Source organism: Pestalotiopsis fici, assembly GCF_000516985.1.
Source record: "Pestalotiopsis fici W106-1 unplaced genomic scaffold PFICI_Scf_5, whole genome shotgun sequence".
Lineage (NCBI taxonomy): Eukaryota > Fungi > Ascomycota > Sordariomycetes > Amphisphaeriales > Sporocadaceae > Pestalotiopsis > Pestalotiopsis fici.
In genome coordinates this window covers 1206033-1220013 of record NW_006917095.1, presented here as the reverse complement: position 1 = coordinate 1220013, position 13981 = coordinate 1206033, and the positions used below count along the sequence as shown (strand labels likewise).

At 49.4% G+C, this 13981-nt stretch overlaps 6 protein-coding genes across 6 annotated transcripts; 3 read left to right on the top strand and 3 right to left on the bottom strand.

Moving 5' to 3' along the window:
* Nucleotides 1-2547: 2547 nt before the first annotated feature.
* Nucleotides 2548-4083, top strand: PFICI_07693 (AP-1 complex subunit mu-1; the record flags this gene model as incomplete). The annotated part of the gene is made up of 4 exons (XM_007836274.1): nt 2548-2586; nt 2660-2788; nt 2842-3936; nt 4003-4083. The coding sequence occupies 4 exons, from the start codon at nt 2548-2550 to the stop codon at nt 4081-4083; spliced, it is 1344 nt and encodes a 447-aa protein (XP_007834465.1).
* Nucleotides 4084-4864: 781 nt separating this feature from the next.
* PFICI_07692 (uncharacterized protein) lies at nt 4865-6765 on the top strand (the record flags this gene model as incomplete). Its single annotated transcript, XM_007836273.1, has 2 exons — nt 4865-5184; nt 5244-6765. The coding sequence occupies 2 exons, from the start codon at nt 4865-4867 to the stop codon at nt 6763-6765; spliced, it is 1842 nt and encodes a 613-aa protein (XP_007834464.1).
* Nucleotides 6766-6838: 73 nt separating this feature from the next.
* PFICI_07691 (uncharacterized protein) lies at nt 6839-7519 on the bottom strand (the record flags this gene model as incomplete). The annotated part of the gene is made up of 1 exon (XM_007836272.1): nt 6839-7519. One exon carries the CDS (start codon nt 7517-7519, stop codon nt 6839-6841), a length of 681 nt encoding a protein of 226 aa, XP_007834463.1.
* Nucleotides 7520-9007: 1488 nt separating this feature from the next.
* Nucleotides 9008-9679, top strand: PFICI_07690 (uncharacterized protein; the record flags this gene model as incomplete). Its single annotated transcript, XM_007836271.1, has 1 exon — nt 9008-9679. The coding sequence occupies one exon, from the start codon at nt 9008-9010 to the stop codon at nt 9677-9679; it is 672 nt and encodes a 223-aa protein (XP_007834462.1).
* A 773-nt stretch (nt 9680-10452) lies between these two features.
* Nucleotides 10453-12021, bottom strand: PFICI_07689 (uncharacterized protein; the record flags this gene model as incomplete). Its single annotated transcript, XM_007836270.1, has 3 exons — nt 10453-11039; nt 11095-11282; nt 11384-12021. The coding sequence occupies 3 exons, from the start codon at nt 12019-12021 to the stop codon at nt 10453-10455; spliced, it is 1413 nt and encodes a 470-aa protein (XP_007834461.1).
* Nucleotides 12022-12344: 323 nt separating this feature from the next.
* PFICI_07688 (uncharacterized protein) lies at nt 12345-13962 on the bottom strand (the record flags this gene model as incomplete). The annotated part of the gene is made up of 2 exons (XM_007836269.1): nt 12345-12622; nt 12684-13962. 2 exons carry the CDS (start codon nt 13960-13962, stop codon nt 12345-12347), a joined length of 1557 nt encoding a protein of 518 aa, XP_007834460.1.
* Nucleotides 13963-13981: the final 19 nt, after the last annotated feature.

Below are 13981 nucleotides of genomic sequence, written 5' to 3'. Positions count from 1 at the left end.
GGGGGGGGCCGGGCCAAGGTTGCTACAGGTCCTGGCGCTGGTTGACGACGAGGGTGGTCTGGCAATTCTGGGTTTGTCCTCGGGTCGGCCTGTGGTTACGCCGTCTGGCCAGTGGTCAACCTGTGGTGAAAGCTGGGGTCGGGCTGGAGGGCAATGTCGATGTGCGAGACACGGCTCGCTGTCAGTGGTCAGCTGGGTGCAGACAAGCTGCAAGAGCTGCAGGGTCTTTGAGGCACAGGGGAGTCGATGCTCCACTAGCAATCCATTTGGGCGATGGCGCTGCTTACGGAGGGCCGATCTCTTTTGAGGATCTTCTCCATGTGATAGCGCTTCTTCAGTTCTTGGGCGTGGAAGTCCCAGTCAGTGAGTAGTCAAGTTTTGCTGGTGATGACGCCTGTTATTACTATGCCATCCGTCAGTCGCCCTGAAGCATCGGCAGATTATGCGACGGCAATATCGCCTACGCGGGCCACACCGCACCAGAGTTGATAGTCGACAGTCGCTAAATACGATGTCGCCGCCGGCAGTATAATTCACACCATCATTCAACACAAGATGAAGGAATTATTCAATTAAAGGAGGGCCACATGAGCATCAAATTTGCCCTTGATGAGTAAATGCAATGCGACGGGCGCGATCTCGTTTCTTGCCAAGGGTGTGCTGATTGAACTGGCGCCCCAAGCCGGTGCTGCTTCTCCATTAACCATCAGCCAAAGGGGAGCACCCAGCGAGAGATGACGGAACCACTTTGGTAGAACCTGGAAAGCACGTGTCAGTGAAAATGGCACGTACCGACCACCCAAGCCATGTCGGGCTCCTCCATTCCCACTTTGACTGCCCGCAAAAACTCAAACAGGCGCGGGCGGGTTTATGGTTGTCATTGGCCGAGTCCTTTGGCGTCTGGAAGCCAAGCCAGCAACCAAGTCTACTGCGTATTAGCATATTTTCCGTCAGACAATTCACATGCAAAGAAGCAAGCACAGAAAACGAAGAACGCGCTGGCTTGGCGGCTGGCTGGTGCTACGACACGAGGGCTGGCTAAACAGCCCAGCAACCCGGCTTCAGATCCCTCGCAATCCGATCCGCATCCTCCTGCTGCTACGCCGCCAGTCACAAGCAAATTGTATCATCAATCTGAGGTGCTGAGTTTTCTCTGTGCCGCGGAAGCACGTCGTCGTCGTCCTAATTTTCAAAAGTCGAAACAATCATCAGACGAACAAGGTAAAAGCCCTATGGATATGTAGTCCCAGGACAAGCTTTGAAGCTTCGGCGTCGGACAATATCTGATCATACATAACAAGCCTTGGTGGATGCAAATTCTACCAGCGAGCCGGTCTCGCGGATCCCGTAGCCGTGTGCCAATCTCCTATGCACCTGCATTGGATAGGGGCACACGCAAGACGCTTCGAATCCGAAGATCGATACTTCAAGGGGTGGGCAGACATGTTTGCACTTGACATCATGTCCATCATGTGAAAGTTGCGGATATCGGCAAATATGTCCCAGACCTAAAGCCAACACGAACCTAATGCGCTCTTGCGAGGACTAGATTGCATGTATGTAGCATCGCGTGAAGAATAATTCTTCAGTCTGCGAACCAGGACTCAATTGTGCCTGTTTTCATAATCCAAGACCACGATTAGCAAGCAAATAAGCTGTCGCGCGACCTCATGTCAAAATTGCCTGCTCCGTAATGTACCTGGATCATGATGATGCTTCGACCAGCATTTGCTCTTGGCTGCCAGTCTAGACTCTATTGCTGGAATCTTGCGCCATCATCGATCGTAGCATTTCCGGTCAGTCACTATCGTGGCATCGATTTGAGAGTTGCGACCTCGTGGATCCGTCCCAAATGAGTGCTACAGTAAATCATGTCTACTTCATGGAATGTCCGACACCTCTGACACCGCCCGAGCAACAAGAATTTTGCCAATTACGGCGCACTCGGGCAGTTCTTATGGTATCTATTTCATACGAATCCTTCTTTGCGTTGCTAAATCGAATGGAACCAACGGCGAACACAGTCGGAACCAGCAGAATGCCAGTTCCAGTCGTGTGATGAATACCATCTACTGTCTAATGAACGCATGATGTAGAAGGGAAAAACTAACCATCACGAAGCTGCCCACGACGATTTTTATTCAGAGCCGCTGGTGGGGAGCTCCCCGCTTTACATGGTCCAAGCGCCTTCTTTTGATCTTGGTTACGGAATGCGGGACCCAATTGTTCCGCTGTCCTGGCTCCCCTGGGCCCAGGCTCTCTCCTTTCCAGCTTAGCCAGCTGCCATAATGTCCAGCAGACCGCCAAGCTACAGCTCAACCCATTGAACGAGGGGTGGCCAGGTACCGACTCCGTGATCTGTACATACGTATCGCCTTAACTGTAATCACGTCGACCTCCAGGCTTCAGGATTTCTCGCCCATTGCATTGTCCAACGACCACAGCGCATGCGCATACTGGTCTGAATCGCCCCGTCTGGCCTCAGTGCCACTTGAACTCAGCTCTTGCATTATTCCAGCCGTCCTGTATAATTAGCTGCCCGACAAGATGACTTCGGCGCTCTTCTTCCTCGACCTCAAGGGCAAGGTGAGCTATGCATTTCAAATTGACTCTATACTGAGCACGCCAAGCGCTTATTCAACTAACACAAAATGCCCAGACCCTTCTTGCCCGCAACTACAGAGGTGACATTCCCATGTCAGCAGTTGAGAAGTTCCCTATTCTCCTGAGTGAAGCCGAAGAGGAATCATCCGCTGTCCCGCCATGCTTCTCCCACGAGGGCATCAACGTAGGCAAATAAGACAATCTCGAATGCATGCAGAGTACCTAACAAGCCTGTAGTATCTCTACATCAGACACAACAACCTCTATCTGCTTGCATTGACGAAACGAAACACAAACGCGGCCGAGATATTGCTTTTCCTACATAAGATTGTCGAAGTGTTCACAGAATATTTCAAGGCACTAGAGGAAGAATCTATCCGCGACAACTTTGTCATCATATACGAGTTACTTGATGAAATGATGGACTTTGGATATCCACAGACAACCGAAAGCAAGATCCTACAAGAGTACATCACGCAAGAGTCGCACAAGCTCGAAGTACAGGCCAGGCCACCAATCGCAGTCACTAATGCTGTGTCATGGCGGTCCGAGGGTATTAGGTACCGAAAGAACGAGGTCTTCTTGGACGTCGTCGAGAGCTTGAACCTCATGGTTGCTGCAAACGGCAACGTCTTGCGATCAGAAATCCTCGGTGCTATCAAGATGAAGTGCTACTTGTCCGGAATGCCTGAACTGCGTCTGGGATTGAACGACAAGGTCATGTTTGAATCGACTGGAAGGACGACGAGAGGCAAGGCTATCGAGATGGAAGACGTCAAATTCCACCAATGCGTGCGGTTGGCCCGTTTCGAGAACGACAGAACAATCTCCTTTATCCCACCCGATGGCGAGTTCGAGCTCATGAGCTACCGTTTGAACACACAAGTCAAGCCCTTGATCTGGGTAGAGTGCATGGTAGAGAGCCATTCTGGATCAAGGATAGAGTACATGGTCAAGGCCAGGGCTCATTTCAAGAGGAGGAGCACGGCGAATAATGTTGAAATCATCGTGCCTGTACCCGACGACGCAGATTCGCCCCGTTTCAGGACAAACATCGGCAGTGTCCACTACGCACCGGAGAAGAGCGCCATTGTGTGGAAGATTAAGCAATTTGGTGGCAGCAAGGAGTTCTTGATGCGCGCTGAGCTTGGTCTGCCCAGTGTCCGCGGTGATGATGAGCACGGAGGCGGCATGACGGGTGGTTTTGGTGGAAGTATGGGTGGCGTCTCTGCTGGCAAGGGCGCCAAGAGACCCATTCAGGTCAAATTCGAGATTCCGTACTTTACGACGAGTGGTATTCAAGTGAGGTACTTGAAGATCTCGGAACCAAAGGTATGTCATTATTCCGTCAAGTGCCCCTTTCGATGCAGATGACTAATTTTTCTCCCTTTTTTTCAGCTGCAATATCCCTCACTTCCTTGGGTACGATACATCACTCAGTCAGGCGATATCGCGGTCAGAATGCCGGATGTAGCTTAAACAGACAATGAAGATAGTAATCGACCAACCTGGGCAGTGGTCGTGGCTAGAAAAAAGTGAGCGATCTGGGATTGGCATTGCGTAATACGAGAATAGAATCATGATCACTTAATGCTCTCGGTCGATATATCAAATATTACCATGAACCAGCCACAACTTCCAGGCTTACCGACAGTGAAGACAAAGAACGCTTTGGCGGTGGCTACGTTTTATGATGGCCAGGCTGGGGATCTTCACGCAACAAGCCGCTTCCTGAATTTGTGATCCTTGCAAAGCCTTTTCCTGCTCCATTCTATTCATGCAGCCATAGGTATCATCATGCTGGATTCTTTGTTGCCAGGTCGTCATTCGCTTCAGAGTCGCTCAGCCGTAACAGCCCAAAATTCAATGGACCATGATAGACTGATTGGCAGTGAAATGCATGGAGGAATGGTCATTCTCGATATGTCAAGGATGGTGGATCAATGATATGTGAAGGTGATAGCTGAGTCCATGTGCCTACGTCTCGGGTAACATGGGATGGTGAGAAATGAATTTCATATACACATGTAAAAGTCATTCTATCCCATGTCTAGGAAAATCTTTCTTATTTTTTCCCTAGTTCTTCTGAATTTTTACATCTGTTCTTTTACAGATATTCTCTCTAACAGTTTATCTGATATTACACATTTACTCCATTTCTTCTCCATTTTCATCCAAACATTAGGCTGGTGTTAACATACATCACTACAGCATTAGGCCAGCATCAGAGTATCACCAACAGGCATATTCCAAAGTCGCCATGCGTCTCATCGATACCCAGACTCACCTCCTGCTCGAGCCTTGGAAGGCCGCCGGCAAAGAGTACGCCATTCTCTCGCACACTTGGGGCGACCAAGAGGTTATCTTTCAGGAGTGGGAGCAGCTCTACCCTTCGGGTGCCATTAAGGGCCAGTGTCCTCACGTCCGTCATCGTGGTATCGACCAGAAGGCCGGCTACCACAAGGTTATGCAGGCTTGTGAGCAGGCCCGCCGCGACGGTATTCGTTATCTTTGGTGTGATACCATGTGTATCAACAAGGAAAGCTCGGCTGAGTTGAGCGAGGCCATTAATTCCATGTTGTAAGTCGGACGAATTTCACCTCATTTATCGCAATTATCTCCTAATTTATTTGAAATAGTAAATGGTATCGTGACGCCAAGGTCTGCTACGTCTACCTCGCAGATGTGACCTTTCCAAACAAGAAGACACGGAACGGTGTAGGTCTCACCCACTCCAACGTCCCTGGCTGGTTTCCGTATGCCATGGAGCGCAAGAGAGACGAAGATGTTCGTGAAATGAAGTCCCGATTCATGGCTAGTCGATGGTGGACTCGTGGCTGGACTCTTCAAGAGCTCCTTGCACCGGAGGACGTTGTCTTCTTCACTCAGGATTGGACTCCCCTTGGCCACAAGATTGGCATCGCTCATTGGATCTCTGCTTGGACCCGCATTCACAAGGAAGCACTGGAGGATCACTCAACCATCAGCAACTTTTCGATTGCTCAACGGATGTCTTGGGCAGCAGACCGCACAACCACTGTTCCAGAGGACCTGGCATATTGTCTTCTGGGAATATTCAGTATCAACATGCCAATGCTTTACGGTCAGGGGGATAATGCATTCCAAAAGCTTCAACATGAGATAATCAAAGCCTCTGCCGATCAAAGTATCTTTGCCTGGACTGCAAGTCCTGGTGACCCCACAGCAGGAACCGGAGCTCTAGCAAAGTCCCCAGCCTTCTTCAAGCACTGTGGCTCCATTGTGCGCAGTTTCGACTCTCCACAGGAGCCGTATTCTCTCACCAACGTCGGGTTCAAGATGCGAGTTGCGATGATTAACAATTCCTTCGCGACACAGTCTTTCATCGGGCTGAGTTGCTTCCTAGAGCTACATGGAGAGTCAACTCGACAAGAATCAGTCACCGGGACAGTCGAAAAGAACCGGAGAAGAGTTCAAATCTGGATTCCGGTCCGTAAAAGAGGCTATGGAAGCTCTTATGAGCGGATTCATTTTCCAACTTCACATGTATATTTCCAGAACTCTTACCCTATAAACAAGGTCTCAGGAGGCCCCGAAATTCTCCTCTGTGAGTCTCCCTTCCGCGCGTCTCTGACCCAACCCTTTGGCGGCCCAAGCCCAAAGGAGTTATACCAGACAGGAATCGCCGTGGCAGTCGGTTTTGGCAACATGAGCAAGATCAGCAGGGCTTACAAGAACTTGTGGCAACCAAGAAAGTTCCAAACGATCCCCATTGGTACTCGTGGGGCGCGCCGGTGGTCGCACGAAGTGGTTGTTAGCGGAAGCTTTTGTATTATCCTTTCCGTAACTTGGAACGAATTCCAAAAGCCAAAGATGCACATATACACGACACTACGCGATGCCGACATACAAGCCGTCTTATCATGGCTCCATCAGCTGGACCAAACGAAACAGTCCGGGGAACACTTCGATGATGCTGAAATGCTGCACAAGGCGATAAGATCTACGAATCATAGTTCTGTCGTCGCCGTGGAAACCAATCAATCTCCTATGATTATTGTGGAGGATGAGCCCCTCTACGATATGCATCAGTCAGCGTTTGTTATGGTGGATATTATTTTCAAAGAAGACCGTATTCTAGCGGGTGAGCGGGAGCAGGCCGGTCAAGATATCGTTTTCTAGTGATTGAGTCTTCATCTGATTCCTAATTCGAGAAGTTTAGAAAATACTTGTTCTATACTATGCACTCATGAACTTATTCTACATCCATCAATTTTGGGAAGAAGTCTCCTCTCGGGCCCTCCGCACCCCCTAATTGTCGCAGTACAGAAAGCAGGTAGTACGCCTGGTTGCCCGCGTCATCAAGCATGGCCGTTGCGCGCTCAAAACTCCCAAGTTCAGACGCAGCCTCATCGAATGTAGCATGGGGTTGACCTCCGTATCGCAAGCGCCACAGTACCTCGAGGTCGAGAAGAACTACGGGTGAAGGCGATGTCCATTGTTTTTCCAGTTTCTTTGCAGATTCTCTGCCGAATATAACGAGACATAACTGATCACATTGACCAGAAAGGCTCAATATCCAGTCATCTAAGACTGTCTTGATATCATCTGCCGTGATTGTTTGCGTTTTCCCGAAGGCAAATGAGTCGGGGTTCCCAAAGGTGACAACATCCTCTGTCTGGATCTCGAAGTTTTCTTGGACATGCCAATGATACGACATGTTCTCCGAAAGAATATGTTTCGACCAAACGGATAAACCTATATCCTCTATAACACAGGAGGAAGTCGCAGAAGGTTGAATTACGACCGATACGAAAGTGATACGCTGGCCATCTTCCTGGCCGCTCCAGAGGCGTTCGAACGTTTTCAGCGTTTTCTCCTCTGCTTTGGCTTTTGTCTGAAACCAATCAGTGATCAGGTTCAGCCAATTACTCATGGTTGTTGAATTATTTTGGAATTTGAAAAGAGATTACGCTTGCTGTCGTGAGTTGAGAATCGACGTTTCAGGCGTATGTTCGATAAGCTGTCGTTGCAAAGACTACAAGTTTGCAATTTTTCTGTTCTATGATTAGGTCCAGATTCTGGAACATTATCATGATTTAGAGAGTAGTGCAGTCTATATATTCTTGAGTATTTTATCATAACTATTGTCTGCTTTGTTTTCGACTTTGGGGTAGTATTGTTAAGTGGCCATTGTGTTCGGCAGTTAAGCGCCGATGCAAGACATCAATGCCCTCGACGCATTTGGCTTGGTGTCAATGGTCAACAAAGGAGCTGTGCAAGCGCTGGTGTAACAATACTAAAGGTCACAAAAGTCATGTTCAGCCCCATCCAACATGTGTTGTTCAAAGCCGCACAGGCACAGGAGACGGATAAACGTCAATGCAACGTGTTGGATGGTACATCACTAACCTAGCAATTGTGGGGACATGTTCTAACAGCATTACAAGTCACATTCGTTCAATGGCAAGCACCTCAAGTTCACAAACGCCTCCTTTGTATGTAATGGTCGCATTGGGACCATAAAATCTTTTTGTCAGGAGAGAAATGCGGCCAAGGCGATAACCCCCTACCAACACTCTCTCTCCAAAAATAAAAAAATAAAGATAGAGTTAATTCTGATGTGAGCATTCTCCTTTTGAAGTGCACGGATTTGGACCTCGGCGGATCGAAAACACTGTGGTCTTGAGATAGTCAAACACAGTTGTTCTGGACAATAGGACCCGAATTGCTTCTGGCAATTGTTGGAGAACTACCACAAATCCTGATCGGAGGACGAAGTCAAATGAATACTTTTCATATCAACAATAGCTTGGCTGGTCGGCCACATGCCCATGCCTCTAAAAGAATATTTGTCAGTCGATGCCGATGCCTTGACTTTTTATCTGATCCCAGGCCCTGCCTCGCTGTGCCTTCTCCTCGCGTCGTTACGTGGACTAACTTTATCGAAGACCTTCATACATAGTATGCCCCTTTTCTTCAGCGCAACGGTCCAAGTCTCTCACGTTGAATGAGGATGTGTCAATGCGCCCGATAACAATCACCAAACAATTGTGCTTGCTCCACAAACACCATCGAGTTTGCAGATCGATCCCGGCTCGGCGTACGCCGGGTGGTACATACTTGAGATCGATAAAGTGCTCCATGATACACCAAGATTTCAAACCATCGGCCTTGTGCTCCGGTCTTGTATGGCTTCTACGTGAACTGTGGGCTGCGAAAGCGTAACATCCGTGAAAAGGACCGAGATTTGTCGGATCAGACGCCAGGATGTACAAACTTTGCATCGGTCACCTATTTGAACAAATTCATTTAAATCAGCCATTCATCTGGCGACAGCCACATGTTAATGCCAAATAAACACTGATAACCACCCTCAACAGGTGTTCGATGTCCAGAACCCCTTTTAGAAACTAATCGAGCCATGCAAAAGAACCTGTTCATCGGCGCCGTAGCACTTTTCAAATTGGTGGCGGCTTGGAGTTTGATGAGCGACGCAGACAATGGGATATGGTACATGAATCGCGACGGGAATGGGGACCTCAACCTTACAACTCGTCTCGATTTTGAGTACAAGCCAGAACCCTCAAAGAATCACCTTCGCATAAGACAACCATCGAGCCAAGATGAAGATCATAGAAGGCCGGAAGAGGGCTTCTGGCCATGGAAACAATCCGGCTCGTCCTTGTCAGACAGTACCACCAGCACCAGCACCGCAAGATTTAGATTGAGCCCCCAACGCTCAGCAGCCGCCGACACACCCAGCCTCCCCGTCAAACAATCAGAATGCGGAAACCTGGAGCTCAACCCAGCCGACGCATACTACGCCGAGCAGATGATGGCAGCCTACTGCGCCGCCGTCGGGTACGTGGACGCCTACCAGCACCTGGCGTCCAAGTTCAACTCGGTCATTGTCTACATTTGCGCGCGCGGCCACCCGGAAACGTGCTCCTCGGCGGACATGCTGAGCGCCATGCAGTGGTTGGACACCGAGTGCTATACCGCCAAGTCTGGGTGGGTGTATAATAATTACATCCACAAAGACGCACCGGGCAACAAGTATGGTCGAGATGACCAGGGGGCCAACTTTTGCTAGGACATGGGGGAAATGCCGTGTATAGTGCGTGGTGAAAGGGGAGGATGGCAATCGTTCTGAAGGCCCAAATCGATTGAATCTTGGAGAGGTTTTCTTTTGTTGAATTGAAATAGGGTGCCCATGTGTGTTGGTAGAGACTTTGCTAAATACAATGTATACTGCATTTTGATATTTTTCTACTTGGTCATGGCAAACTTCATGCAATCACTCAATCCATTTACTGAATAATTTCTCCGATCAGAGATATATTCTACGCAGGGTTGGAAAGTTGCGGTATCTCATGGAAAGCTCCATTGAAATAGGGTAGATCTGTTACTGTATACCTATTTCCTGACGTTCCGATTCATCTATGTGATGACATCAGTCTCGAAGCTTAGATCTACAGGTGTCATGAGGATCATGTATGTGATGAGTATTAATTGCAATAAGTATGCCAGTCGTCCATGAATTGTGGTTTGTCGTGGTATCCAGCATATGGACTCAAAGTCAACATGGATGCACCCAAGCAGAAATACATGAGCAAAGATACATGAGAGGTTGATGAGTGGCATAATTCACAACTACCTAAGCCAAGTGTATTGCGACGACTGAAATTCTTTTTTTTTTTTTTTTTTTAGTATTTCCGAAAGTTGATGAAAAGAAAATACACAAACATATTGTGCTTCCATCTGTCAATCCTCCTTCGTACGGGATACCAACCAATTTCCAATAGACATTCGGCAGCCAACCATTAAACATTCCATCCGCAAGGCTAGTATAGCACCATGTGCTCACTACTTATAAGGGCTAGGCCTCTTTCGACCCGTGCGGTTCATCCACGGCTGACACTCCGGTCTATCCCACATACCCTGATCGCCAAGGTCTAGATCAGCCGTAGGTCTGTTGACCAGTAAGCGGTTCGCCGTATTGGGGAACCATTTTGGATGGGCCATGTTGCCCCAGCATTGGAGGGTCTCACACATGTCGGCCAGTTTGATCTGGTGGACCAAGGTGGCCGCGACGCCTGCAACGTGTGCCGCCGCAGCGTCGGAGCCGCCGATCTTGTGGTAGCGATTATAACTTCCGACACTGCCAGGCTGGGACGTCCTGATTCTCGAGCCTGGGGCAAATATATCAATGTCAGGATCACCGGCCTCTTCGCCATCCCATTGCCGGCCCTGCCAATATTCGCCCACGGTGCAAACCGATTTCGCGTTCCCTGGCCAAACGGTCGCGGTGTCTCCCACTTTGTAACCATTAGCCGCGGCGACAAAGACGCCGGCCTTGACCGCATCGGCTACCGCTCGCGTAGCAGGCGCACCATCTATACCTTCTGCCCGGCATCCCCACTGCCCAAGGCTGAGGATGGCGCGTCCGAAACCTACAGCGATGGTCAGTCACGGAAACAGGGGATGCCTTGGTGTGGAGAGACTTACGGTTCCTCGTTCTGATATCATTCATTACCCAGTCCATTGCCTGAAGGAACAAGTCCAAATAGACTATATTATCTTTTCCAAAAACATTGACGGCGACAATGCGAGCGTTTCGTGCCACTCCCATGGTCGATCCAGCAGCGATCCCGGCCATCGCCGTTCCATGCTTGCCGTTCCTCTTTGGATGATGGCTGTTACATGGTTAGAAACTTCAAGATCACCATAGCATGCGGAGGCGTCATTGTGCCCTCACAATCGCTCAATTCGCCGAGAGATCAGGGTGTCAACTTACTGGTATGGTCCTTTATGAATGTGCTCCACATGCTCAATGCGGCCTTTGAATTCGGGATGACCCTCGTCGATACCGTCATCAATGATGTAGATCCAAGTTCCTTTTCCACAGCCATCAGGACAGTGGTATTTCAAAGAATCATTTCCAGATATGGCCTCCAAGTTCCAACTCTTGTATTTTTTCTGTAGGTCATAGGTTTCTTCTCTTCGGGCAAGATGAGGATGGATTGACTTGGCTTCCGTAATGTCGTCGTCTTCGTCTTCATCTTCATCTTCGTCGTCGTCGCCGTCGTCATCGTCAGGCGGCGGGCGATGGACCTTTATGTTAGGCACAATGTTTGCTACCCACTGGGAGTCGCTAAGGGCCATGATTGAATCTGCCGGGCCATCCAAGGTGAATCCTCTCATCAGACCAGGCCCCAGGTTAAACTCGTGTGTAATCTGAACGCTAGCATTCTCGGCTCGTTTGCGGAAGTGATGCTTGAAGTTGGAGAGGGCATTGTCGGATACGTTGCTTCTAAATTCCAGGATCCAACTAGGTGGGAGTTCCTCGACGTGACAACCATTCCACTTCCCTGGATAAGCTGTAGAAAACGCCACGAGGAGCGCTGAAAGTAATGCAAAGCGAAGAAGGTCCATTATGCAGAAGGATCAGGCTGGGGAACACCACAATGTTCCAAATAGAAGATAGTGAAGAGAATAGTCGAGCTAGAGAACCAGCCTTGACAGAACACAAAACATTTCAAAGGAAGCGTGGGGGTTTCGGAGGGTTTGATGGTCTTTTATCAACATCTTTTGTTCCAAAGGGGTCCTCAGAACTTCAACAAAACGACAATCAACCCTATAAATTTGAGTTTGCTGCGGAGGGACAGACATGGAACCTATACCAAACGGTGGGGTTGAAATGCTATGCTGCCGTAGCTCAATTCTACCACCAAGATCTTTATTCCGTAGCTGCAGTTTCAAGTTGAAGCGCTGTTGTCGGTTTCTCTAACATCTCCTTCTGTGCTTTCATCGGGATAGTCCTTCTCGCTCGCCGCTGGCAAAAAGCGAGCAGCAACCGTGAAGCCGATGGCAATGAACACAATGATCAGCCATGCAAGATAACCCCAAAGAATTTGCGATCGTACGCCGATAGCGTATAAGCTTGTGATCAGCGCAGGGGAAAAGCTTCGAAGTCCACTGGTGCATGTGAGCGCCAATGCATTCAAGGTTCCGAGCAATTGTGGCGACGGTGATACTATCAAAGTTAGCTCATTCAGTCATCCGGGCCCAAAAAGGTCTGTCCCAGCTGCACGTACCGTCATTTAAACATAATTGAACAGCCGTAAACGCCATGGAAATTCCGGGTGCGGTAAGGCAAAAGATTGGAACAAGCAACCAAAAGACTGATTCGGCTCCTGAGCGTAGTATCACACTCAGGAGAGGGTTGGCAGCCATGGCAAAGGGGTATGCCACACTACAAAGACGCAAAACTCCATTTGTGCCCAAGCGGTGTTGCAATGGGGGAAAGAATACAAGGAGCCAAACTGCTTGGGAGAAGCCCGTTAACCCCATGAATATGCTGATTTGGAACGGGGTAAAACCAAACCCGCCAAGGGAAATAGGTGTGAACCAAAACACGGGCATTACAGCCGTGTATACGATAGCAAGCAGCATGACGTGCCCGTAAATGTACAGGGCCATTGGTACGCTAGAGCTCTTCAAGAGCTGCCTCGTGCTCGTCACCGAAGACTTGGCAGAATCCGATGCGCCGCCCTCGGCGCTGTCGGCCCTTCCATCACTAGGTTGCTTCTTGAGCGTCTCCTTCACGAACAGGGCTGTTGTGATCACAGCCGTCAGGCCAATGCCGCCCACAGCGAAACTCGGCAGCGCATAAGGAAACTCTTTGAAGAAGGCGATATTCCCAAAGACGCCCGGATACTGGGTTGCGGGCTCTGCTAGGGCACCACCAACCAGGGGTCCAAAGAGTATACCCAGATTCCCTGCAAAGGCAAACCAAGCAAAACTTCGAGCTTGAGTTTTTGGCGAGCTGTGTTCCGAAATCATGGTTCTGATGGTAACAATGGTACCAGCAAAGACGCCGGCAAGACACCTAAAGAGGATCATCTGCCACAAGTTCCTGGCCAACCCGAATATGCCCGTGGAAATGGACACGCCAACCAAGCTGGAAACGAGTACCGGTTTGCGTCCGATACGATCAGACGCCAGACCCCACAGAAGCATGACGGACATTTGCGTGAGGCTGAAGAGTGATTCAATCAGGCCCGAATAGAAGCCGACGTCGGATGCTGGAAGGTCCGAGTTGGCCTGAAGCATATTATTGATGTACGGAAAGATTGAGAAGAATGCAATGGGTTCAACGACTCTTGTGTAGCATAGCAAGACGATCTGCGTCTTGTCCAACGGCTTCTCGTGATGCTCTGCCTCGGCACCAGGCGTGGAGTCCGAGAGTGTCGCCGGCGGTGCTACCAGAGTGTCTGCGATTTCTGCATCCTGTGTGGGTGCAATGGACGATGACGCCAGAAGTGGTGTCGTTTCGTCTGCTGCCGCTTTGGGCTTGTCTTGATTCCGGAACATCTTGACAGCCTGAACGTAG